The sequence below is a fragment of the Neopsephotus bourkii genome, unplaced genomic scaffold (assembly GCF_033783945.1).
Source record: "Neopsephotus bourkii isolate Nb327-2 ecotype Australia unplaced genomic scaffold, CSIRO-AGI_Nbou_v1 NB_71, whole genome shotgun sequence".
NCBI lineage: Eukaryota > Metazoa > Chordata > Aves > Psittaciformes > Psittacidae > Neopsephotus > Neopsephotus bourkii.
Window position 1 is genome coordinate 1,331,709 of NW_026900588.1, and position 27,154 is coordinate 1,358,862.

The 27,154-nt window shown below is 41.4% G+C and overlaps 1 protein-coding gene across 3 annotated transcripts in view; it reads left to right on the forward strand.

The window, feature by feature from the left end:
• The first annotated feature begins 48 nt into the window (after positions 1–48).
• Positions 49–27,154, forward strand: part of FBXO11 (F-box protein 11) — a 77,269-nt gene continuing 50,163 nt past the window's right edge. For 2 of the 3 annotated variants that reach the window (XM_061354072.1, XM_061354082.1), the window contains exon 1: positions 49–509. In XM_061354072.1, coding sequence (XP_061210056.1) covers positions 401–509 — 109 coding nt within the window. In that variant the 5' untranslated portion in view covers positions 49–400. Of the gene's footprint in view, positions 510–6,074; positions 6,423–27,154 lie in introns of those variants that run through there. The other variant, XM_061354090.1, reaches the window with a different exon arrangement.

Sequence of the window (27,154 nt, forward strand, 5' to 3'; positions counted from 1 at the left end):
GCCACCAGCGTCTGCCTCCCTGTGAGTGTGTGTCTCTGGCAGTGTCAATGGCTCCTCCTGCCACGGAGCAGCGACGGGCTTGAGACGGGCAGGACCGCGGGGCTCCTTTAAGAGAGGGATTTTCGGGGGGGCTGGGGACGGGGGCCGCGGCGCGATCGTCCCCCACAGCCTGCGCTCGGGAGAGCCAGAGGCCGGCGGCTCTTCTGCCTCTAGAGCGAGCCGGCGAGGAGGCGGCAGCGGCGGGACCCGCGCCTGGAGACTCCCCCCCCCCTCCTTCCCTACTGCCCGCTGCTGTGAGGCGTCCGCCCCGGGGCTTCCTCCTTTCCCCCCTGTCCCCGACAAGGCACCGGTTGCCGGAGGATTCCCCCCCTCCCCTCCCGCCACCCACACGAGTCGGCAAATGAACTCGGTCCGAGCCGCCAACAGGAGACCCAGGCGAGTGTCCAGGCCGCGCCCGGTGCAGCAGCAGCAGGAGAGGAACAACGCCGCCGCCGCCGCCGGGGATCGGGGTAAGTCAGGCGCCGCCGCGCCGAGCGGGGGCCTACGCGGGGTCTGCTGGCGGCGCGGGTCCCCGCCGCGCCCGGCCGGGCACCGGCAGGAAAAGGCCAGGCTGCTTCACCCCCTGGCTCCCGCTCAGGCCGCGCTTTGTTTGGCTTGGGCTCTACCCCGACTCGGGGCCGCCGGGCCCTGCCGCCGAGCGGGAGGGAGGCGGGGGCTCGGCCCCTTCCCTGTCCCTGCTCCCACGCCTGCTGGAGGGAGGGAGCTGATCGCCACCGGCCCCCTCGGGAGCGGAGCGGGGCGAGCGACCCCCACCCCGCCCCGAACTCCCCGCCCCGTCCCCGGGGGCTGCGGGGAAGCTAGCCGGTGCCTCCCTGGGGGAGCGGCAAACTGGGCCCCGGGGTCGGTGGAGGGGAGAGAAGGAGGGGGGAAGGCACGGGGGGGGGAGCGGCGCCCGAGGGTCTGCGGGGCTGGGGAGGGGGGTGCAGCTTGCGCCTGCACCTTCTTCACTGCTGTCGGCGTAATGGTGTCCGGGGGCGGCGGCCCGGGTCTCGCCGGGCCCCGTGGCCCGCCGCGCCGCGCAATGTTTGCTGCGCAGTTCGGCGCCCGGGCTTTGGTTACAGCGCCCGGCGGGGGGGCGCAGGCCGCGGCTGATCGGCCATTTATTTAGCTCAGCAACCGCCCCCGTCTCCCCCCGCCACGGCAGCCGGCGGCCCCGGGCCGGCCTGAACGGAGCGGGGGGCTGCGGCCCCCAGCGCCTCAGCGCTTCCCGCCGGGTCCGCCCGCGCCGGTGGGGCTGGGGCCTAGCGTAAAAATGTTGACAATTCGGAGCTAATGGGGGAAAAGCACCATTGTCTGAGGGCATGAGGAAGCGGCGAGGTGCGATCCCTCCCCGAATGGAGCCCGGGTTGCCAGTGCTGGGGTACGGGGGGGTGGTACGCAGAGGCTGGCGGCCCCTCAGCCCTGGCTCCGATGGCTCTCGGGGGTGCGATGTGCGTGTGCTCCCTCTTGTACAGGGCTGGCTTTTTTCTTTCCTTTTTTTTTTTTTTGAAGGCGAGATGGGGGTGGGATTGGAGGAGACATTTTGCATGTCTTATCTGGTGGATTGGATTTTAATTTTTCATGCATTCGCTGTCACAACTCTGGCATGATAAAGGAGACTGATCCGTGGTGCAGTTTTAAGATGTACAAATGTCTTTTTAAAATCAAAGAAAAAGAAAAGGAAAAAAAAAAAAACCCGCCTTCATTGTCATCTGAATGTCTTTTGTTTGAGTATCTAGGATATCACATCGAGAATGAGGTATTTTAACTACGGAGATGCATCGTGACAAACGTTTTAGTGCGTTTTAAGCCATCAAAACATTTAAAGTGAACGAAGTAAATTTAATCTGGGAAAGTATTTTTAATTCTCCATTCCTCCTGCCCCCCCCCCGTCCCCTCCCTCCTCCCTTCCTTCCCCCCCCCCCCATTGGTCAGAGCAAAGAATGTTACCCAGACCAGATTGCTGTGTATATAACCAGAGGATGTGATGTCTTATGCCCAATTATGGGTCTTGTGTAAACCTTCAAAAATCTTAAGTAATTATATAATTAAAATGACTTCTCTGGTATATTGACATTTAAAAATTAAATTAAAAAAAAAACAAAACACCAAAACCCACAAGAAAAATAAAACCCCAAAAGAACTTCCTCCTCTCAATGACATGCACTGAGCATTTTCATCATCAGTGTTCCATATACAGAATATAGACACTCTTTTCAACCCCCCAGTTTACTTTTAAACAGATGAAAATATAACTTCTAAAAGGCATCCGGAAAGGTGTGCTTATGGATTAAATGCTATGATTATTCAGTTTTACATTGGATGGCTTGTCTCAAGCTGTTCATGTTATTAATTTGCTAAAGATACAGGCAGAAACTTTTTTTTTCCTCTTAAAATATGAGGCTGCAATTTATTTGTATTATTCTGGTGCTTTGTGGAACTCTATATTAATCTGATTTTATGTTATTTTTACATTGATCATTGCCATCTACCAAAATATGACAAAATGTTATTACAAAATCAAGTTCCACAGATTGCAGGAATTACGGATGTTTTTTCTTGTGTTTTGAAGGTCAGTTGCATTAGGTCTGACTTGCTCAGAAGCGTATCAAACAACACGAGGATCTTTTGCCATTAGCATTACATCTGCATTTGGGGTGTCTCTAGTGCAGTTCCTGTTCCTGGCTCAGAACTTCCAAGGTCTAATCCACTACATCTGGAAGCTAGTGCCAGTTTTACCTGTGACTTTGAGTGCTTTGTGCAGGGCTGTTACTGTAAAGGATGATGAATAATGCCACTAAATTATAAACTGATATATTAGGGTTAGACTGTACCACACAAGTTAGTGGTGACTTTTTTCACCTTTATTCCCAAGCAATGTAGGTCATCTTAAAATAAGGCTGCACAAAAATGCAGTGTAAGTTACTAGGAAATGGTTTCAATTAAGCTCAGATTTAAATCTGTTAAAAAAAAAAGTTACTAGATGATGTGAGTGCAGCTGTGATTAAATGAAGAAAAAATATTACTTATTATGAATTTCTTTCCTCCTTCATATTACAGCACAGCACTTATAAGTACAGATGTCACTGAATGGAATTGATAACGTAGGACATAGTTAATCTTTGGAACTTCTTGTTGTTTCATATCATGGAAGTAGATTGCTTAGTATAAGGTGTGCTAGGTCTTGAAGTTTATTTATTATTTAATGCTGCCTAAATACAGTGTTTTGCAACTGTGTAACAGCTGTTATGTTTTCACCACTGAGTAAAAATTGAGTTATGACTTCTGTTATTAATAAATAGATCACTGGGAAAAAAATGGTTTTATAGAAGTCATGAAAGGGCTTAAGTGTTCCTTGTAAGGGTTTTAAGCATACAAAGCTGTGATTTATACTGTCAAGCAATTCTCATTTTAATGTATTTTACATATGTAGTATGAGAAGATCTCATGAATGTATAATCATGGTATCTATATTATACATTGATAAACAGTGATTGTGTCCCTGTGATTGCAGATAACAAATTTTTCTCCCCCAAAACTCACTGTGTTGTACAGGCAAGATGAGATGTCATCGGGATATACTTCCCAAGATGTTTTGCCTTATGTTCTGCTGTTCACACCTCCCTCCATCTAAATTAGCCACTAAGTACACTATGCCATTTCTGTTTTACCTTCTCCCTCCCTGATCTCTCTCCTGGTCACCAATGGAGTTGGCAGTGGGTTGTTCTGTGGTTTTGGAATTCTGCATGAAGGTTGCAGAATAGATAGGTCCTTTCATTTTCTTCGGGACAATGGTCTACCCAAAAGAAATCTAGCTTGTGTGATGTCTGTGTTTAAATATTCCTGTGTTTGCTTATAGTGCTATTTTATTTTTTCCCTTGAGCATCCAGGTTTGGCTACGGCTTTAGGAAGAAGACAAGGTTAGGCAGTTATTTAAATAAATAAATAAATAAAAATCTTGTCCAGAGTGCAGCTAAAACTGTCAACCTCGGAGCTGTCACACACGATTTTATTTTTCTTTTTGTTCCTGTTCTCAAAATAAGAACTACATAAGTGCCTGTGTGCTGCTTTTTAACATCAGAACATTACTGGATAGGCTACTAATGAGGTTCCGCACTTTATGTCCAGTATTAAGTGCTTTTAGGATGGGATCCTGTGTAGTGTTAAGTACCAAATGTATAGCACCATGGCAGCTGCGTTTGTCACAATCCCGTGCTTTCCTTTTACGTGGTGTCCATGTGACAAGGCAGGGAACTGGCTCCCAAGCTGCCTGTGCCAAACACTAGCTGCTTGCCTTTTTTTTTTTTTCCCCCAGGTTGATTTTTGGACAAGTGCCGGTTACAATGGGAGGGATAACACTGAATGCCTGTGGGTGTGGTGGGATTGGCAGCTCCAGTTTAGATTTGGGTTAAGTTGGGTCAATACTTTTGGAGTTGGGAGTGTATTTAATACATACAGCCTATAAACCTACCTTGCAAGTCTGTTTTTCCCCTCTAGTCTGTCTTCCAAAGAAAACAAGACTTACACTGTCTGTCACTCTGCAGCCTCTGAACTCTCTATCCCATTTCAACCCCATTTGACAAAGGGGTGTGAAGTTTTTAAGTTTTGTGGAAATTAGTGGCAGGGCATAGGAAGAAGACAATGAGAGAAAGACATTTCTAACTTACACTCTATATCCATGCCAAGAAACAGAGACCAGCTGGCCTGTCAGCACACAAGGTAATTGAATTAGTCATTTGTCTGTAGAGGGCTCCAAGTACTGAGAGAAAGAGTAGGTTAGGCTGTGTAAGACAAAAACATGTAGAAACTAAGCTCAAGTAGATTCCTTGCTCACAAGGCTTGAATTTTGTAATGTGGAGATAAATATCTCAGGAAAGTTAAAGAGTCTTTATTTGGCTCTATTTCAAGTGCATGTGTGTAAGCATGTGCATGATGATATTTATTTATTGTATGCAACAAAATGCTTATATTGGCATGTGCTGGGCTGTAACAGCAACTGAATGAAACAATTCTTATTCTGAAGCAAATGCCCAGACTTGCTTCAAAATAACTAAATTGGTTTCAGTTTTTATAGGATCATCCCTTATGGCAAGAAGTCAAGGAGTCAGGCATCAGTTGCTCCAGGTGGAAAGAAATCTAATTCAGGCTTTTGTGTACTACTTAATAGAGAGTCCTGGGTTGGGAAGAGATATATTTACATACAGATATGTAATCCCTGTTTCTGCAGTGAAAAGTTTCCCAAGTCTGCCTTTCAGATAAAAGTTCAGAATCTATAAACTTGGTACTTCAAGAACAACTTCTGTTGCCCAGAGCTGGATTCCACATCATGAGTACAAAGGAGTGTCTGGGTACTTCTGTTGTCCTTCATGTAGTATAAGTGCCTAAATTTATGCTAAAGCTTTCTCTTTGATTTGGAGATATCAAAATCTAGTGTGTGTATTCTTGCTATACACAATAATGTTCATTGCCCATAGTTATAGTATGTTTTGGTAATTCATAAGACTGTTAGTTTCCCAGAAGTACTAAATATTTTTTATTTTTTAATTCAGTTAGTGTGTTAAAAAAAAAATATCTTTGAGCCCGGTGGTTTAAGGAGAGAAGTAATGAAGCCTCATACATTTGTCTGATGGATCTGTTTTATATATATATATATATATATAAGGTCATACCCCTCTCCTGCTCAGGTGCTTCCTAGGAAGATCACAGTTAGACTGAGGTAGACTGAGGCTGCCCAGCGTGTGTCAGGCTTTTACTACAGGTGTGCAGGGCATTAAGCATAATAAACATTATGTGCACTGGATATGGAAGATTTAATGTCTACACATAGGGTTGGAGCTCTGTGAATGCTTTGTCAGCCCATCAGCTGCCTGGGAATGTCAGGCTTAGGCAGCCTGCTTTACATCGGCAATTTCCTCACCAGCCTGGTAAATCTGGTGTGGTTGGCAAGTACTGAATTGGCAGTGCCTATGCAGAGTGACTGCTGTGTGCATGTGTCTGTGTCCAGCACAGTGACTCTGCACATACACACAGTGGGATCATCACAGGGGCTGGCACTGCAGCAAGCACAACTCATTTGGCCAACCCTCCAGCCTGGGTCCTTTCTGGAAAGGGAACGAGTATGCAGGTGTATTGAAATGCGGGACACCTGTGGCAGTACTTAAACTTCCTCTTGCAGCTTGTGGCTGTGAAGCATTTGGTCTGTTAGGAAGAGGAGGTAGTGTGGTTCTCTAAGATACCTAGATGTGCTGATTAAATGGATTTAGCCTTATATATTATAACAGATGGTGTTAGAGAAGTAAATCAGGCCTGTGCAGTGTGTGGACAATGAAAGCAAAGACAAGAGGAAAACATGACTGAACTAATAGGAATTGAGAAAATGAAAGGTTTGTTCAGTTGACTTTGTCGTTTCCTAATCAGCTAGTGTTTTCTGGTTGTTAAGTGCTTCTGTTTGTTTCTTGCTGATGTGGTGTTTCTCTGTTTAGCACTTGAGTAGGAGGGGAGACATACTTGGTGATTTTTTTTCATTGTTCATGATATTAAGCTATAGTATCTGTATATAACCTGGGTGATTTTTTTATTATTGTTCATGGTATTAAGCTATAGTATCTGTATATAGCCTGGGATGTTTGAGTCTTTCAGTTCTTGATTCAATGAGCGGGGGGAAGAAACCAAACTAAAACATGCAGTTAAATTACAAAACATCTATAAAAATCCTGCTTTTATGATATATTGTTACTTTTAAAAAAGACTTAAATTCTTGTGAGGAAAGTGAGATCTAGATGTAGTTCTAAAGTAAAGATGATATGCTAGAGGTATCTTCCACTATTTTAAATTGTACTTCCTATTGGAAAGTTTAGTGGACTTCTTTTGAAGTGATTAAAATCTCTCAATCTGGAATACTTCTTTAAAGAAAGCTCGCATAGTGGTTATTGTGGTTCTTCTCAATAACTAAGGTTTGTTGGTTATACTGCTGCTTGTTTCTAAAATGTTCATCCATATGTAAAAGCTGGGAGGACACAGGCAATAAATGACACTTGCAAACCATTCGGCTCTTCTAGGAGGCTTTTGGGGACTATTTTTTATGTTGTCCTTTGAGATACTTCCTTCAGTTGTATTTTGACAAGGTAACTAAGTAATTTCAGAGCCTGACTGTTAGAGGAAGGGGTAATCCCATTATTTCAGCCTCTAGACCCAAGTTCTTATCCCCTGCCTTGTAGCTCCCTGAAGCAGATCACCAGGGAAACTGAGCTTCCAAACATCTGAATCTGCTTGTTTAGTGCTTTAGACTAGCTAACCGCAGAGTTTGGTGAGTGTGTAAGAGAGGTGGTCGTCAGGTACACAGCAGGGAATGGGAGGAGGTGGGACTGCTCCTCGTCCTTGCAGGTAACCCTTAGATCAGCTTAGCTGTTGCGTGAGGCTGAAACCTTGCACAGTGACTGGCGATGCTCCTGTCCATTTGAGAGGAGCTCTCAGAATGTTGCCATGGCTCTGTTCTACGAGATGTGCTATGATACGTACAATGAATCCTACTGTTTGTTGTAACGGAAACCTGCAGTTTACACTTGGTTGCCAGGTTTGCTGGGTCCCTCCTGATGTCTTAAATGTGAGAGCTCAGGCACTGCTTTTGTTTTAGAAGCTGGAACTGCTGCCTAGAAATGTGACTGGGGCTCCTAGGTTTGTTTCTGTTAAGCAGCTGTATTTTCTTGAGTCTGCTTAGTTTATTCTGCAGAAGGCTATGAATATATCGTTCCAGTGCATGCCAGATATTACTAGTGTTCCAATGTCAAAATAATAATAGTGTTTATCATCTTGTGCAACTGGCTTTGTGTTCCAAAAACCTGATTCAGCTCTACCAGGTAAGTGCCAGTCTAGTGTCATTAGAAATTGTGTAAAGTTTTTCCTCGGTTTTTGTCCTCTTTGACTTTGTTGAGCATAGGTAGCTGTTTGGATGAGGGTTGGTTGTTTGATGATGGGTTTTGTAATTATTAGTGAAAATTGATTTTAAAAGAGTTAAACATTTTATCAGATACTGCTGTTGGGCAGGGAAGATAGTGGGGGTGAACAGTAAAAGTAGATGTGGGTTGTTCTAGCTGTAAGTCACTGAAAGTATAGACCTCCTTATGTTCCAGAGAACTCTTTAGTTTTAGCTCCCAAACAACAGCATAAAGAAACAAGTACTCCTGGGAATGAGGTTTAGAAGCAAAAGCTTGGGTTTTGCTCTACTGGGAATCGCCATTACAAGGAAAAAACAACAGCCATACTTGGAATTATTACATGTGTTTTAAATAACCACTGTCCAGACCAGCAGAAGAGCTGATTTTGCAGTCTCATGGTCATGCTTTGTGCATGCCTTTATACCAAAGGACTGGTTAGTATTAATAGTTAATGTTACAGTAGCTATTTCCTTTTGGTAGTCCCAGTTTGTAGTCTTTGGAAACAGCCTGTTTACCTTAAGGGCTTTGATTTGTGGGTTCCCTTCTGTTGCTTCGTTTTCAGCTTACAAATCTAGAAGTAATGGTTGGAGTGTTTAGTCTTCTTTTTTTCTGAATAGGAATGAGTTTCAGCTGTACAGCCAGTCTAAATTTCAAGCTATCTTTGTATTTGGACTGATTATTGCAGGATGACAGGTTACCATATGTCAGCTGATCTGTGGTATCTGATTCACAGTAATTGTTCATGTGTATGCTCTTAGCCTGTGGCAAATGGAAGGTAATTTGAGTTAGCTTGACCCTCTTTCATTACACTCTCAAGGCACTCCCTTCTCCACATGGATTGTTAGACCTGCTGGAGTGCCTTGGCTAAAACAATAATGCAGTTTTTGTCCCCAAGCTAGTTTGGGTGTATCACTACAACAGCAAGATGAGGACTTCACCACAGTTTCCTTTATTGTTGCTTGTTTGAGTCTATACCTTGCTGAAGGAGGGATTACTACAAAGATGCTACCCTGAAAATCAGTCAGATGTTGCAATTGCCAGGTGTGTTTTTCTTCAGCAGAACTTAATGAAAGCTTTGTTAGCACATTTTAAAACACCGTAAGTAAGTAATTTATTTCACAGTATCTACATATAAGTGGGTTTTACTTTGAGTTCTTTCAGAAGATGCTTGGTAGTTGAAATCATTCTAACACTGCTGTAATGCTTCTGGATGTTCTGATTCAAAGCACAGTGAAATCCCAGCCAGCTGGAAGACTCCTGTTGACTACAAATGGCTCTTGAATTTGATCTGAAAAGATATGGAAGGTAAAACAATTGATTTCCTTTTTAGTGCTTAGCTCTTATTTGCAATTTGATTTTTGTGACAGAAATACATAGCTATCCAGTCTGGTTCATCAATAGTTATTAAAAATCTAAAACACTACTTGAATGCATATGGAAAAATACTTTTCAGTAGTTGGATAGTGCTGCCTTGTTTTGGTGTCTTGCTGAATTTCTAAGGTTACCAAAGAGAAACTCAGAACTGCCTCTTGAATCTACCTCACTTCCCTTCTCCCACAGCTGAATCTGCTTAATTAATTACTACACTACTGTTCTATGTGTTTATGACAAATAAATAAAGCTTCTTCCCCATTTTTCATTTGTATTTGGCCAGTGAATGTTTAGGAGGTATTTTGGGCAATTTACAGTTCTCAAGCCTCTTGTACTTGGGAAAGCGAGGGGAAAAGTGTGACTTTTTTCTTTCTTGAAATTCAGATTCCTTCAGACATAGTCTTGGTGCAGACTTGCTGTAGTCCTTTGAGAAATTAGTTGTGAAAGTTTGTCAGTATACCTTTTGTGAAAACTTAATGCTGCAGAAGCATAGGAAAGCTTATGATTTTAATAATTATTTTAAGAGCTGAGGGCAGCTCCTGTTGGAATCCAGAGGAGGGCATGAAGATGCTCAGAGGGCTGGAGCACCTCTCCTATGAAGAGAGAGTTGGGCTTCTTCAGCCTGGAGAAGATCTCTGGGGAGATATTAGAGCAGCTTCCACTACCTAAAGGGGGGCTACAGGAAATAAGGAGAAGGGCTTTTTACAACAGCATGTAGTGAGACATCAAGGGGTAATGGATTTAAACTGAAATAACATAGGTTTAGATTAGATATTAGAAAGTTCTTTACTGTCTGGGTGGTGAGACACACAGGTTGTCCAGAGATGCTGTGGCTGCCCCATCCCTGGCAGTGTTCAAGGCCAGGTTGGACAGGGCCTTGATCAACTTTGTCTAGTGAAAGTTACCTCTGCCCATGGCAGAGGGTTGGAACTTGATGATATTTAAGGTCACTTCCAACCCAAACCAGTCTATGATTCTATGAAAATGGCTGCTTTGTAGCCAAATAAGCATTTCCTGACTATTAGGAAAACAACAAACCAAAAAGATGACCCAAATGCTGTTGGGTCATCAGTTTAAACTGTGTGTAGTAGCTCTTCAAATTAATGGTTGCTATTTCCTCAAGTTGTTGCTGCCTCGAAGGAGGAAGGATAACAACTTTGTTTTGATGGTTGTTATGTTAGTCTGTAGTAAGATGTGACGCTTCACCTTTCTCTGAAGATAGCAAGATCAGTGAGCATCTCTTTTGGGAGAAAGGTTCTGTCCCTTCACCTTCTTCAGCAGTCATTGAGCATCAATTACTTAAAATAAACCAGAGTTTACTCTGGAATGTCACTCCATTTTGACCTGTATTGACAGCAGCTGCCCAAGTCAAGAGCAGGGACAGTTGAGCTCCATCCATTGCGACCTCAGAAGCTGCAGGACTGAAGGTCTGAGGGTGATTGCAGTATATAAAAATGAGTAGCGCATTTTCCAGCACAGGATAATTGTTTTATTTGCATCCATTTGGTGGTTCCTCGCTGCTTCTGTTTTTAACTTTCTGCAAAGCTATATAGCAGTTGAGTATCTAAGGGATGTGATGCAGATGGTTGTTAAGAGAACCTCCCTCAACACAAGTTGTTCAGGCCTCTGGCTAGCTAAGCATCAATGGGAAGGAGAAGTGCTTTGGGCTACTCTTGCTGTTTGTATGATTAGAAGAAGAATGGTTGTGATTGTGATAATGGGTAATACCTGAATGATTTCAGGTGCCCCTTGATAATGAGTTTAGACCCTTTTGTATCTTGTGAAATTTAGCAGCAGCTGCTTCTTGATCAGTAGCTTGTGATCAGCAATCTGCTGATATGCTTGATAGCATCAGTGTGGATGCTTGCCCTTGTCAAATTTTACTTCAATTTAAAAGGTTTAAGTAACTGTAAAAGGCACACCTGAGCAAGTTCAGTGGGTGTCTAATGCAGCTCTGTTCTCAAACAGTTATGTTGATGTGATACTGGATTTCCCGTTTTGTCTAAGTAACATTTGGACAGCTGGGTTTGTTAATGTTACAAGTGTTAACTTACATATTAAATATTAGAAAGGTGAATGTATTTTGATCTCAGTTAAAGACGAAATAACATTAATATGTAATCTTAAAGGAAAATATTGGTCAGGCTGATGTTGAAATACACATTATCTTTTAAGGGCTTTTTGCTTTAGTATAGATGTTAGCTATAGCTTCCAAAAAATATAGGCTGAAGATAAAAAAAAGTGAGTATAAAGGAAGTGTTAAGTTAAAGATTAACTTAATGGCCCTATCCCTGGCAGTGTTCAAAGCCAGGCTGGACAAGGCTTGGAGCAATGCAGTCTAGTGAAAGGTGTCCCTGCCTGTTGCAGGGAGTTGGAAGTAGATGAGCGTTTAGGTCTTTTCCAACCCAAACCATTCCATGACTTGATGAGTTGTAAAAATGTGGGGGGAAAGGAGAACAGAAAATGAATTTTAAACCAAATTTTACTTGAAAATTTTAATATTGATACTTGTTAGTCTAGTTTAAGATCAGTTTCAACATTCACCTTATTCTTCAGCCTATGTCTTTGTGGACAAATTTTCCAAGAAACTGAAGGTTTGAGTGTGCACTCCTGTGGGTTGCTCTTATGCTGATAAAATACAGTGGAAGTTGAAAAGGGATAGTATATGGAGAAAAAAAAATAAATTAACTGTTTGAAAGGCCTAACAAGCAGTACCTGCCATTCACTGGTGCTGCAAGAGTGGATTCATTGCTATGCTCCTGGGTAGATCCTAGCAGACTGACTGCATAGTTTGTTTCATTTATTTCAGTCACCTTAATGGCCAAGATCTCAAAAGAGCACTAGGAGCTGCTGATGTAATATTTTTTGTGTGTAAGATTTAGAAAAGTTAAACAATTGCATGAAGTCAAGAACAGTAGCTCAAACATTGAACAGGCCGAAATCCTGGTGAGTTTGGCACAGTGGTTTCAGACTAAATATAGTTTGGGTGCCACCTTCCTTAGCAGCAAGGCTGGACTCCAGCATTCCTGTGGACAACCACTGTTGGCAAACAGATCGTCTGTTGAAGTAGTACTGTAATGGTTGGGGAAGGCAGAAATATTCAACTGGTTTTGTCAGTTGAGTGGTAGAAATAATTACCACTTTCAACATGAGCAAGTTTTAAATAGTAAGTAAAACTGAAGAAGTGTTCTGTTTTAGTGTCTTTGTTTTGTTTTGATGTAGATGTAGTCACTAAAATGATGTGTATATCCTGTATGTTAAAAAATCAGTACGATTTTTCTTAAGATATGTGTGTAGGATCCTGTTGCCAGAAAGGCTGTATTTTTCAATAATAGAAATGTTGTGTGTGCGTTATGTTGGTTGGGGGAACTGCTAGAGCCTGGTGAAGTTTTCTTTTGTAAGATTTCTGGGATATATTTTGTCTTCCCCCAAATTCTTCATTACTGCAGAAGTGACTGAATATATTACCAAAAAGTAATTTTAATACCTCTAGTTTGTGAAAGAGAACTATGGTTTAAGAAAGGGACAAAGAGGGTAGGTCAGAATAGCAAGATTTGAGAACTTCGTACCCACAAATCCTGCTTGTGTTGAATTTGTAGTTTACTTAAAAAAAAATGAAAAAAAATTAAATGGAACAAAAGAAACCCAACACCTTTTTTATTAATACAGGTAAGTGATACCTTGCCTCTCAAGGCATGCCTTTCCCTCTTCCCCGTCAGGTATTTTTCATGTATGTGGAGGCAGAATTCTTCTCTGTTTCTCCAAATCTAGCTGGCAGAGTCTCTCCATCTAGATGAAATTTGTTAGAGTCTCTGTAAAAAGGTTTGATCTTGGAGGTTTAAGTTAAATAAGAAATTACGTTTTTTATTGACTTTTATTGTAAAAATATGTTTAACTTTTTTTTTTTTTTTTTTTCAGAGGAGTAACTTGGTGATTCTTTGTTTATTCTTTCAGTATTTCTGGTAAGGGTAATGCAGTGCGTGGAGTGAGGCAAAGGAGCAGTTTTTACTCCAGAAGGTTCCCGAGTTGGGCTTAGTCAGCCGGGAGAAGAGAAGGATCAGGGGAGACCTTAGAGCAGCTTCCAGTGCCTAAACAGACTGCCAAGAAAAGTGCAGAGGGACTTTTGACAAGGGCATATAGGGACAGGGCAAGGGGGAATGGCTTTAAACTGGCAGAGGGGACATTAAATTAGACGTTAGGAAGAAATTCTTCCCTGTGAAGGTGGTGAGGCACTGGCAAAGGTTGCCCAGAGAAGCTGTGGCTGCCCCATCCCTAGCAATGTTCAAGGCTGGGTTGGACAGGGCTTGGAGTAACCTGATCTAGTGGAAGGTGTCCCTGCCTGTGGCAGGGGTTTGGAACTAAATGAGCTTTTAAGGTCCCTTCCTACACAAACAAGTCTGGGATTCTATGGCCTGCTGACCTCACAGAAATCCTTATTTTTGTATCGGTTAGGAGTTAACTTTGGGAAGAGCTGTTCAGGCATTCAGTGATGTAAGAAGATCCCCATCAGTGCCCTCAGCTTTAATCCTTCCCTTCCGCCTTAAGGTCTTACATTGGGGTTGCAGTAACTGTGGGGAAATGTCTCTTATCCTACCATTTCTTACAGTGATTCTAGTGATGGACTGGTAAAGGATCCCCTTTGTCTTATCAATTTCAGTATTTACCTTACATCACTTTTGTGTCTTGTAGGCTGTCAGTGGTGTCTATAGCTGTCCTCCTTGCACACCTGAGGATTAGTGGAGTGCCATTGTTCTGACACCAGTGGTGGGAAATGAAAGTGTAAAGAAATGATGTGACTTGCCCAAAGTCACCAGGGCATGGGTTCACCCCTGGTTTAAGCAGTGTAATTGCAGATGATCACCAGAAGGGATTTTTCTCATTGGTGCTTTGCTTCTTCCTTCCTGCATTGGAAGTATCGTGCTCTTAAATTGGTTTAATTTTATCATGGGACCACATCTGTTGCAAAGCACAGAACTGAACATGATGCTCTTGAGTTCCTGTGGTTGGTAGGCTAGTTTTAAGCTATGCAGTCTCTTTTCTGGGCGTATTTTAGTACTCAGCTGGTCCCAAGATAAAAACTGCTTGGTCGAATAGGAAGTTGTTCTCTGTTATCACTTGTCCTGTGCTCCCAGCTGATCCCTGTTCAAGGTGAGGATCACTGAACAGCTCAAAACACAGTTGCGGTGGTGTTTTAATCTTTCAGGGCAGCATATTAAGGAAAATGGGAATTGCAGTTGGCTGACTTAATTATGCTGGGCTGAAAACTGGAGCTGCTCTTGAATTGCCATGCGAGCTGTGCAGCCATCTGTCATTGGGGCAACAACTTGTGTTGTAAGGGGCATCTGGCAGGGTTGAGGCTGGCTTCAGCTGGCAGACTTAGGGGTTTTTAATTTGCCACTGTGTGTCAGTCAGAGGCCTTATTTGTGGGTAAGGAAGAGAGTGAGGGTTGTCTTAATTGTTTGTGCAATTAACTTAAAAAATCCCAAGAGGAGCAGTGGGCATTTCTGTGAGAATAAATTACATTTCTCTAACTTGCATTCTGTCTCCTTACGGACTATTTCTTGTGGTTTTGGGATACAGCACTAATGCTACAGCTGTGAAGCCATAGGTGTGCTTGTGGGTGCACTGAACTATACATGTGGCACAAGAAAATTACACATTCTTACTAAAGTGCAGTGTTATATTGTGAAAGCACAAATACTGAAGGAAGTAGATAGAGAGACAACCTACAGAAGGGATCATGTGGAAGATTCAAATGTTGAGATTTTGCACTAGTCCTTTAGAAACTTTATCTTACAGGCTGCTAAGTAAGGACGTGGGAACTCTTAATGCTTCAATTGATCTTATGGACACACTGCTGTGAGCAGAGAGAGGAGAAAAAACACTAATAACACCATTTTATCTGGGGAAGACTGTGTGGGTTTATGAAAGGTAATTGTTGAGAAAAAGTAGTTGGAGAAACCCCTGCAGTTGGCAGTCAAACAATATATGGCTTTTAGTTTGAAATACTTCGATTTTCTTTTTTTATTGGGAGAGGGGTACTGTTCCCTCTCTTGGCTGGCTTTCTTGGTTTGGTTTTATTCAATACCAGACAGGAATTGACAGTTTACTAGTTTGGGAAGTATAGGGCATCTCAGGATGGCATTTTACATTGGCTCTTGCATAAGTCTGACTGCTGGTACTTGTTCATCCTATACAGCCAGCTGATATGCTGGAGGTAGAGAGCAGGAAGCAGCACTGCTTGAATAATGGCTTCTTAGTCCTCAGTCTGGTCTGGTGCAGGTGTTAGTCTGCTTTAACTTAAACCAGTTGCTGGCTGCTCTAAAAGGACCTTTATAAAGATGGTGATAGCTTGGCATATGTGTGCTCTGTCCACTTCTCCCCATGCTTCTAGCACATCCAGTAGCCCAGAGATCATTAAAGGGCATAGGTGTGACTTCGTGCTGTTAAAAGACACTGGGTTGGGCTCGAAGTCCGCCTAAGTGTTGATTGTGCCTTTCCAGTGTTTAAAAATAACTGGTAGGGCTCCCCTGGCTGTTAAGGTTGGTGTCTTATGAACATGCAGTAGGACATGTCTGAAGCATCTCCTCATTTTAACTAGATGTAGCACAGGAATTAAATTTTTCTGTAGACCTGTCCTACATTAATCATGTCATTTGCCAGGTGAAAGCAAATTTTGGATGGGAGACTTTTATTCTTTCTTTTCAGATGTGATGGAAGCATTTGTCCTTAATTGCTTCAGTTTTCCAGGAAATTATATTTAGTTCTCTGTACTCTTAATTCTGAAAAATAGAGTTGATTTGGGAAAAAAAATAATACAGTGATGTGGAATGTTATAATTGTGAGGACCAGAAAGGGCATTGGCAAACTCTTGTATTCATTTATAATGGCAAAATGAAGTTCAGTGGCACTGTCAAAATTACTTCCAGTGTAATGTTTTCTGATAAAGGATTTGTGTGATGCTGTCAGTATTCTGAGTGTTCAAGTCCATGATTTAGCTGCTTTGGTTTTGATCTTTACTATGGCACCACACTTCATAATGGATGCATTAGAGACAGCTTTATGGTGGCAACCATCGTGTCTTGGCTCAGACAGTCCCATTGCGGGGCTGTGGAGTCCTGGTATTATTTTAACTTGTGTTTTGATGCACATTGGTCTTCTGTCTCTGTGGTGATGAGTGGGGAGGATGGGACAGCGGTACAACTTTTTCCTTCACTTCTCTTTATCTCAGGTGTCTACAGTGAGCAACACTAGTTCACAGTAAGGTTTTGTTCCATAGAAGTTGCTCTTTACTCAAGATGTCTGCAGCTCTGTGTTTCTCCAGGGGCACCAAACCACATCTTTTGGTACTTACCACTGGCAATTTGGTTGCTCTCTGTGTTGGTTCTAGTTTCCCTTTTTAGGCTTTTCTTCCATTCGCAACAGTGTTATATATGAAGGTTTGCAGATCTTCAGCCATAGGTCATAACTTTTTATTAAAAGAGAGCTGCTCTCCTTTCCCATTTGTTCTCTAAAAACCACAAAATATATTTTTTAAAGGCTTTTTCCCTTTAGCCTAAAAATCTAAGCTGAAGTCAAACAGGATTTTGTTTTTTGAAATCCATGTGACTTCTTCTGTTGTGCTTTTAAAGTTTGAAGGCACTAGCTCTCCAATGTGGAACATGATTAACAGATTTCTCAACTTGTTACGTTATCTTGCAGCTCTTCACTTTGTCTGCAGGAATGCCGACATTTTGTGACTAATAGGTGGCACCACGTATAGTGTAAATGGTTCTCACCCTTGGAATATAGGAGAGTTTGCTGTAATAAAGGATGATTTTAGTCTTTTACCTAACTGATGCTCTTAAAATCTTGTTAACATAATGCTGGTTTGTGTATGCTTAATTATATGTATTCAACACTTTACTGCCTGGCAGTAAATCTGGGCTGAGCTCTAAATATGACTTCTCCTCTCCCAGTCTAGGTTGTTACAAATGTTTAATGTTTAATTTTTTTTCAGTCAGGTAACTGCATTTGACTAATACAGTTGATCAGAAAATAGCTCATGTTATTGCTGTCTGCTTTACTTAGTAGCAGATGGGAGCCCTGGTATATCTGAATTGCTTCTTTGTATGTTTAATTGAAAGTAATAGGTATATATTGCTTAAAGGAGCTGTCAGCCTCTTGCATGTATGTGAGGCTTAGAGTAGCTTGTGGAGTGTTTCTCTACATGGTGTCTATGTATGTGCTGCTTTGTTGCTGAGTAGTATGGGCTGCTACATTGCCCATATCTCAAACAAGGTGTTAGAATGACATATAGCTGTTACCTAGCGCTGGTAGAACACTGTCTCCAGGTGTGGGAAGGTTGGTATTGGGAAGAATGTACGAATAACAGTTCCTTCAGCTGAAACTACAGAAGTTACTAGAAAATGGGAGTTTCTAAGTTTGAGTAATTAATTTCCTTCCACCCCCACTCAGGAGAATCAGAGTGTGTATTGAACACAGAAAAGTGATAACGTTTTTTTCTTCCTTCTAGAACTTTATTTTTACTTGTGATAAGTGTGGAGGCCCAATATGTTATTTTATTATTATTGTTATAACCTAAACTCTGAATAGTTACTGCTGGGTTTTCTTTGTTGTTGTGGTTGGTTGGTTTGAAGTTGTTTGTGTGTTTTGGTGGTTGTGTTTGGATTTTTTCTTCCCATTTCCACCTTACTGTGTCTGGTATTAATCTTGCACAAGAATTTAGGCATCACTTCCTCCACATCACAGCATGTATATTGATGATGGATTCCCTTGACTCTGTTGGCTTGCTTACTTGCTTGGTTCCTCCTGTTTCATATTCCCCTCTGCTATTGTATTTGGTTTTGTTGTTTTTATTGTTATAGCTGTCTTACTTTTCATGTACTCTATGTGCACACTCAGCAAAAGTAGGTGGATGCTTGGAAACTCAAGATCAAATGCTCCGTGCAAGTGGGGTAGATGCAGAAAAGACTCAAGGCATCTATTCCCAGCTCTGTCTACAGAGATTAGTGTTTGTAAGGAGGGAGAGGTTTATAAACTTTGCAATTAAGGATGGAGGAGAGTCAAGTGCAAGTGTTCTGACTCAAGACAGGGGTCTTGTCCTGCAGCCTTTTTCAGTCCTTAACTGAACAACCAGATGTAGGAATCTCAACCTCACCTGGAGAAGTCTGTTTTGTGGTCAAAAAATGCAGGTAACTCGGGGATTGGGTGTATCGTAGTGAAGGGTAGAAATGCAAACACAATTTGATGAAGAGGAAAAAGCAGAGATAGTCTTAAATAGGGGCTTGTATTGTTGTTATTGGTGGATGGGTGAAGGCTACATGGATCAAGCTTCCTCAAGAAGGAACTGAAAGGGGGGAGTCTTCCAAAAGGAGAGTGGATTGTGTTCTGAAGTGTGTTTATTTCTTTACTTGCCTTTCTAATCATTTAAGCAACGTTTGAATAGATACCATATACTGGAGAATTGTGCTGTGAAGGCTTCATCCTCTTGTTTGTGCTTGCCTTAAACTTTGTGAAATATTTGGGAACCAGCCATAGCTGCTGTAGGTTAACTTCAGAATGGTGAGAAATGATGCATGCTGAAAGTTAATATTTTAAAGAATGATTATTAAAATCTGTATTCTGTGTAAAATATTAACAATTACATGTGAATAATTTACTTCAAGTAATATACTGTCACTTTAGTATAAAATGTTTATTCAATCTATAAAATAGGAAGTTTTTTTAATTAGTCATAATTTGAGAGTAAATATTTCAAGAATTAATCTAACAGTAGTTTAGAATGCATCTTCAGACAATCTTTATGGCTGTGTTGAGCATGAGCATAACAAAGGTGGCTGATACTCCATGTGCTGAACCAGAGTACAGGGGAGACATGGCAGAACTCAGTGCGCTTGTAGAATATCCTTGGCACATGTTAGAACGCTTAGAACATTCCAGTTCTGTTAGCGGAAACCCGAACAATGATCTAAGGATGCTGTTCTGAAAGGAATATAATTAATAGTTGAAATATAATTAATTGTATGTTTTTGTTCAGTGGAGGAAAGCATCTACTTCTTTAGTAGGCTGTGTTCATGACCTATGTGGCATATGTTGAGGGCACACAATATATTTTACTTGATAAATAGTGAGCATTCAAAACATGTTTTTAAACATAAAAAATATAACAGACTAAATGAATCTAGTTGTGTCATGGGGCTTTTTATGCTTTTAAATGTATGTACTATACATTCTGCATGCATAAGATTATTGGGATCTGTTCTACTGAGGTTGCACTCCAGACTTGCTATCCTGTGATAGGCATTTGCCGAGAAAGTGGATGTGGCCTATGGAGTTGGCCGTGTAAAAGGTAGCACTATGGGTGTGTATATGCTTTGCATGCAAGGTTTTCCTCTAGGAAGACTTAAGAGAAGCTCTCTTCAAGGTGAAAATGCCAGATGGTCAATAAAACCCTCTTGCCTCTAGTAGCTATGGTTAGTACAGGGTTAGGGCTGAATTGTTGGCACTGACTAGTGTTCCTTCAAGCATTGCAGATCTCTGGAATCAAATTATGCAGGAAAGGCAAAAGCACAGGAGCAGAATGGGTGCGCTCTGACTCTTCTTGGTATTTAAGATTCTTTCTCTTCTATTATCTAGTATCTGCATCCTACATACATAGCTGTTACTTTGTAACAGAGGCCTTGAACGTTCCTCCACCAGAGACGGAGTCTTCTAGAAGTACTTTGAGAATCTGAGATAAAAAGTGGATTTTTTAATTATTATTATTTTTTCCTAGGAATGTTTCTGGAAATGATTTTTTTTTTTTTTATACTTTGAAAACATGAGAGGTGACTGTTAATGGAAATAAGTCTTTGGTGATACCCTAGCTTTGTTTACTTGTTATTTTCTGGTTATGACCGGACACTTCCAACTGCCATAGTATTTTCCCAGATGTCCTGGGTTCAGCAGTAGCAGTCATTGTCTCAGTAGCTGGTGCAGTTCTGTGTTTCTGACTTTCAGCCTGGGAACAGTGCTGATAACACCAATGTTTTTAGTTGTTGCTAAGTAATGTTTAATCTGACCAAGGACTTTGAGTCGCACGCTCTGCCAAGGAGGAGAGGAAGCTGGGAGGAAGCAGAGACAGGACACCTGACCCAAACTGACCAAAGGGGTATTCCATACCACAGCACATCATGCCCAGTATATAAATGGGGGGTGGTTACCTGAAAGGACTAGATCACTGCTCAGGTTGGGCTGGGTATAGATTGGTGGGTGGTGAGCAGTTGTATTCTCTCCCCTTGTTATTTCCCTTATCATTATTATCATTGGTGGTAGCAGCAGTAGGTTTGTGTTATACCTTAGTTACTGGACTGTGCTTATCTCAACCTGTGGGAGTTACATTTTTTCCAATTCTCTTCCCATCCCTCTAGGAGTGGGGAGAGGAAGAATGGGTGGGGAGTGAGCGAGTGGCTGTGTGATTCTGATTTACCAACTGGGCTTAAACCATGACACCAGAATGTCACTGTAGATAGTGCAGTATGCTTGTCTGCTACTAGTGTGTCTATCAACTGGAGATAAAGATTGATTCCATCATAGTTCAGGCTCTGGCCTGTTTCTCATCATCGTGCCTGTATCAGAAATCCAGACAGCACTGATGTGAAATAAGTCACTGGCTGTTAAGCATTCCACTTCAAAGATAGCAGTCTGATTTGATGTCAGGCTTCACAGTTTTTTCAATCATGGTTTGACTGATGCACCAAAATTTCTTTGTGTTCCTTACTTGTTAGTCATCAATGGTGGCATATGCTCTGACATCTGGGGGGGAAAGAAATACTGTCAGCCAGCCACTGCACGATGCCAGGGTTCTTCAAGGTGTAATCTGTATTTCAAAGTAGCCTGCCTTCCAGCCTTGCTGGCTGGAAAGCTTAGGCTTCACAGGGTTGGAATAATGCCCACTTATCCAGCCCCTGCTTGGGCGCATAGGGAAGCCATGGGCTGTGTGTTTTCTTCACAAGTTGAATTGTTTTCCAGAGACCTTTGGGGGGTGGTGTGTTTCTGAAATGTATGCTTGTGTGGCATCAAGATGCTTTTTGTTATCTTTGAGGTGGAGGGAAAAGGTGGCCTGTCAGAATGTCAATTGCACAGTAGTGAGTGTGACTGTACAGTTTGCAAGTTCAGTAAAGAAAAACATGGGATAAATGTGGTTAATGAAATTAAGGACTTTTGCTACTGAATTGATTTCCTAAGCATTAGCACAAGCTAAAGCAATTCAGATCAAGCATTGGAAGGTGTAGTTCACTAAATATTCCCTTACTGTCATCAGCAGTTTTCAGTGCTATTTAAATTCAAAGGAGTTCATAGAAAATACTTAAATTCTATCCCTGCTGTATAGTGGTGATGTCTGAAAGAAACAGCAATTGAAAGAATATAAGCAGCAATGTCTTTTAAACCCTCCCCACCTCCTTTTAGAAGACATTACTCACTTGTGTGGTTGTGAGTCAGGTAGAGTATGTTGAGATGGGAGCAACCAGTTTTGGCTTGGCTCCCTCAGTTTCGAGCACGTCTTTGAGAGCAGAGTTCTTAAACTGTGTGGCCGTCATCCCAAATGATCAACTAGGAGAAGAGATGGCCACAAGCAAGCCAGCAGGAACAGAGGGTGTGAATATTGTTCACATAACCCTAAAATACTACACATCCAATATGCAGGTGTAAGCCTGTGTGAAAACTAACTCAGCCTGATTTTACTTTCTGTTTTCCTGTTCTAGTCTTGCAACCATGTCCATGAGCTCTTCAGGGTAAGTTTGGGTTCCCCCCCCTGCTTTAAGTGTTTGAAGTTATTAACTTGGCTGTGTCTCCAGTGCTGCTGCAAATCACCAGCAGTGAAACAACTGAGTAGTTTACAAGTGTGTTGGTTTGGAAAGTTCAGAACGGGTGAAACGGATAGGCGGATTTGCTGAAGGAAACTGAACCCAAGATGATGATGATCACAGAAAACAGGGCCAGGAAAACAAATTCAGTTTGGTGGTGTTACACAACCATCTCGGTGCAGCAGGTAGATTCATTAGTTTGAGATTTGTTAATGTGAGATCATGCTTTGGATGGGGGCGTGACTGCGTGTGGCTGCACTCTGAGCAAATTGACTGTAATTCAGAGTGAAGGTGTAGGAGGGTGAATATATTAGTGTTTTTCTGGCTGGTGTGATCTTGTCTAGCAGGTGAGTTTTTCTGTGTCTTCTTGCACACTTCAGTTCACAGTTGCAAAGATCCCTGAAACCATGAACTGGCACAGTAGAACCTCTTTATTTAATTTTTTTCAAAAACTATGAGCCTAAAGCAATAACATGGAAAAAGAATGAATTCTGTCTTTGTACCAGAAGGATATTTGCAGAATTGTACAAGATGGTGTACAGTAGTAATGTAAGTATTTCCTTGATGAAAGATGGGGATGGAGATATTGTTTTGAAGTCCACCCTTAAGTACATAGAACTTCTAAGTGAAGTAAATCATCCGTCCTGGCACAAACAGAAATGACTGGAAGGGCACAAGAATTGTGATGGGAAGAAAGCAAAGGGACTGTAGTTGGAGAGCTTGGTGTGCACAGCCCAGGGGTATGTGCCTGATGAGACTGTAAGTCCCTCCTCAGGTTACTGTGTCTGAGAAGGCTTCGCTGGTAAACAGGAATGGGGGTTATCACAGCTCTGTGCCCACCCTAGCATTTGATTGTGGAATCTTAATTCTTTTAAAGAAGATCTGTTGGATGTCTTGGACTTTGTCTTGCTTTTTCTCACCTCTAGTGCTAAGGGATAAATCTCTTCCTATACGTCTGTAATAAAAGCTTTTATTTTTGTTATAACCAAGTTTGAGCAGTATAAATTTGATCACAGGGCCAGGCAGCAGTTTATTTCTGTGTGCCTGTCTTCATGAATCACTTTGAGATTGCCCTCTTGTGTGGTTTTGGTTTTGGGTTTTTTTTCCCTGTAGATACAATTAAAGAAATAGAAAGTGATGTTTTGATGAGTTACTCATCAGCATTCAACTTTGTAAAAAGGTTGCTTCTACTCTGAAGTAGCTTTTTGTTATAAATAGCTCATCAGTTGATAGTCCTGTAGCTGTTATTAAATAAACACAGTGTGTTTGTAAAGGCTTGGTGATGTTTCACTTGCCTGGTCAAGTGTGTAGAAGTACCTTACGTTTTACAGCCTAACTCCTGGTCAGAATGTTTGGTGTATTTTTCCCCTCAAACCTCTGGACCAGGAAGAAGTTGAAACTGCGTCTAACTTTGGGAAGGAATGAGGTAATGCATATGAGCTTCTGTAACTGCAGAATGCTTTAACAAGTTAAATTTTAGTACTTTTAATAAAATCTTTAAATTGCTGTGCTGAGGATGTTTTGTTTTAACCCAAAATATTCTTCTTATTCCTTCATAGTAGGTTTCTTGCTGACAAAATATATTTTGATACAGATTCTTTGGTTGCTTAACATAGCTTTCCAGTGTAGAAAATACCCATGTTTATGTAGTAGTGTAAGCTGTATAGTGACTATGGCTGGTCTTTCGAAACATCATGATATTAGGATAGGATTTTTTAATGTGTGGAGTACTCAGGAGAGTGAAAATGGGCTGAGGTTTTCAAGACGCTAAGGTACTACAAATTTCTGTTTTATAACAAAGCATTCCTTTTTTCAAAGCAGTTGGACTGGAGCTACAGTGTACTAGCATGACATGTAATAGGAAACATGGATGCTAAATACTTAGTCTTGGTAGGTGCAGCAGAAGCAGGAGAGCTGTTACCTGCCTGGTGAGAATGCTGGAGTCAAGCAATGAAGGAATTGTTCTCTGATGGCACCTTCTCCCTTTGCTGACTGTGTGGGAAGTCTTGGGTCACCCTTCCAAAATGGATGGAACAGCCATTTGAGCTGATCTTTTGCTTATTGCCTTGTTTTAGCTCTAATAAGCCATAATTAGAAAAGCCATGGCTGCCTTGAAAACACTTGGATGCTCTGCAAGTTCTCCAGACAACCTCTGCAAGGGCTCAGCCATCCTTGGAGCAAAAAAACAAGTCTCCTTATGTTCACATGGAATTCTTTTTCCTGATGTTCTTCCAGTATTTAAATGTTTTGTCAAGTTATTTGTATGGAGCTGTAAGCTAAGGGAAATTTTGCAGTGCTTTGGGCCAAGAAAAAGTCTTTATTTTACATGATACTTGAGCAGTTTGTCCTCCAGAAGAGATGATTATCTGTAAGATTAGTTGTCATATGGAGCTTATCTGCAGGTTCGTTAGCCATCTCTTGCTTGTAATGTGATGTTCTTTCTTAATGTTAATTCTCTACATCCTTAAAAGGTTGCAGGAATAAAACCAAATGACCTAAAACCCACAATGAATTAATGCTATAAGTGGCAGCCCTCTTCAACCGAGGTATTGCGACTGACCTAGTCTGTTGACGTACAAAGTAAAATTAGTTTGGCCAAATGAGAGGTTTTTCTTTCCTGGTGGATCAGCGTGTGTGGAAGTTTTCCAGGGCTGTACACCCATGACTCTTCTCTTACATGACTCTTTATTTATACATATATCAAAATTGTCTGCAGAAGAACGCTGTGCACCTTGACAGCTATGCATGTGCAAACAGCTGCATTTTTATTCTGGATGTGTGTGTTTAACTTTTCATCAATACTAAGAAGTACTAAAAGGGACAGGATAGACCTGTGTAGGCTTGTTGGGAATAGGGGGATAGAGAGGGAGTCAGTACTAGTTACGGGATGGAGAGGAACCTCCCCATGAGGCAGCTGCCATGGGAAGTCTTTTAGTGTTCTCTAATCAGTTTTTTCCCACATTTTTTTCCCAAAGAAGCTTTGACTGCCCCATCCCTGGCAGCATTCAAGGCCAGGTTGCATGGGGCTTGGAGCAACCTGGTCTAGTGGAAGGTGTCCCTGCCCATGACAGTGGGTTGGCACTAAATGAGCTTTTAAGGTCCCTTCCAACCCAGAACAGTTTGTGAGTCTATCAAACACAGGCAAAATAATCAGAAAAGGACTTTAATGATTCAGGCTTTTTCTGTATGTATTTTGTCTACAGACTCTTCAAGGTCTTGTTCTTTAAATACCCTGCTTTGTGTGTATGCCTGAGGGAAAATACCTGAGGCAAATGGGTAGTCATGGAACTGTCCATACACGAAAGGACAAGTTGCTTATTAAAGTGGTCAGTTTTCTAGATAATCTTTATTTTTTTGGCCTGGTGATAAAGAGCACTACTTCTTCGTCATAAAGCCTTGTGGTCTTCTGGTCATTTTCCATGGCCATTTCAGTCTGTATCTTAATGACTTACAACACGGGATTACTGTATATAGTGCAGGGCTTTTAGAGTCTGGAAGGGGCTGAGTTATTGGACCCTTTCTCTAACCACACCATTTCCTTATTCCTTTTGTTGCATATGTTCAAGCAGTTTTTACAGTTAATGCACATTATTTTAAAATAGAAATTTACCATCCTGAAGCATGACAAATTATAGGGGATTTGTAGGAGTGTGGTGGCTCAGGATTTAAAAAAGGGTATGGAATAAATGACAAAGAACCATTCAATCTGGTTTTAAAATGGATGAATATCCAGAACTATGGAGACTAAACAAAATGGAAGTTTAGGTGCATGAGAAAGAGGACCTGCCTAAGAAGAGGAAAAGTTGGGGATTCTGCTGTAAGTACAGAGGAAGACTGGACATAAAAGGCAATGGAGAGAGGAAAAAATAACCCTGTTGAAAACTTTCAGCACTTTCCTCTGGATGTTTTACAGTATGAAAAATTATTAGTTCCTCTCCATTTTGTGACTTAAGCCTGCTCTCAGGTAACCAAGCTTACACTGCCTGCTTGAACTTTATTGTCTCAGTGTTCCTCAGAAGAAACTTGAAATGCAGATAGCAAGCAGCTCCTTTATTTGGGGTGGGGAAAAGAATGTAAAATACTTTTTATCTTTTTTTAAGATGGTGTTTCCAGATTGTTTAGTAAAACAGACCTTTAGCCAGGTTTGCACTGTGAGGAAAAATAGTTGAGAGATGCTGAGAAAAAGCTAGATTTGATTTATTTATTTTAAATGAAATTGTGAGTGAGTGAAAACATCAAGATACAGGGCATCATCTGCAGAGTTTTAGACTTGGAAGCACTGGCTGCAAACATGGCTCAGTTTGGAAGCTCTTAAATGAAGCTGCTGTCACATTTTACTTCAGAATCTCAGTGAAAAAAATGTAGCTGCAATTAACATAATTAGTTGCCAGAAGATATAATTGACAGCCAAATACACTGATATTTGCCCTCCACCTCCACACACACCTTAGCAGTTGCAGCTGCTGGTGTTTTAGTCTGAGTTTTGCTAAAAACAGAGTTCCTGTGTCAAAATCAGTTGTTATGTCTTAAAAATGTATTTTTTATGGAGTTCAAATGCCCTTAAATGTTTATGTAAACTTGTGTAAGAGCTCCTCACAGTGAGATGACAGTGTTAATAGACTATACTAATGGAAATTTAATAGCTACTTGAAAAAAGCTTTTAGAAGTTCATTGATGCAGCATCTTACGTGTGATACTGCTTTTATAGGTAAAAATACATGATCAGGCTGCATCCAATAGCATGTTTCCATTGCAGTTGAAAATGGGAAACTTAAAACTAGGTGAGTGCTGTAGAGTGCTGGTTTACGAAGCGCAGTGGAATGGGCTGGGTAACTAATGTGTATAGAACTTGAACAGTGGTTAGGTTTAAAATAAGAAGTATGTAACTTCAAAAACAGTTTTATGAACGTTCTGTTTAGAAGGAGAGAAAGAGAGAAACAACAAAGGTAAAAACCTGAATTA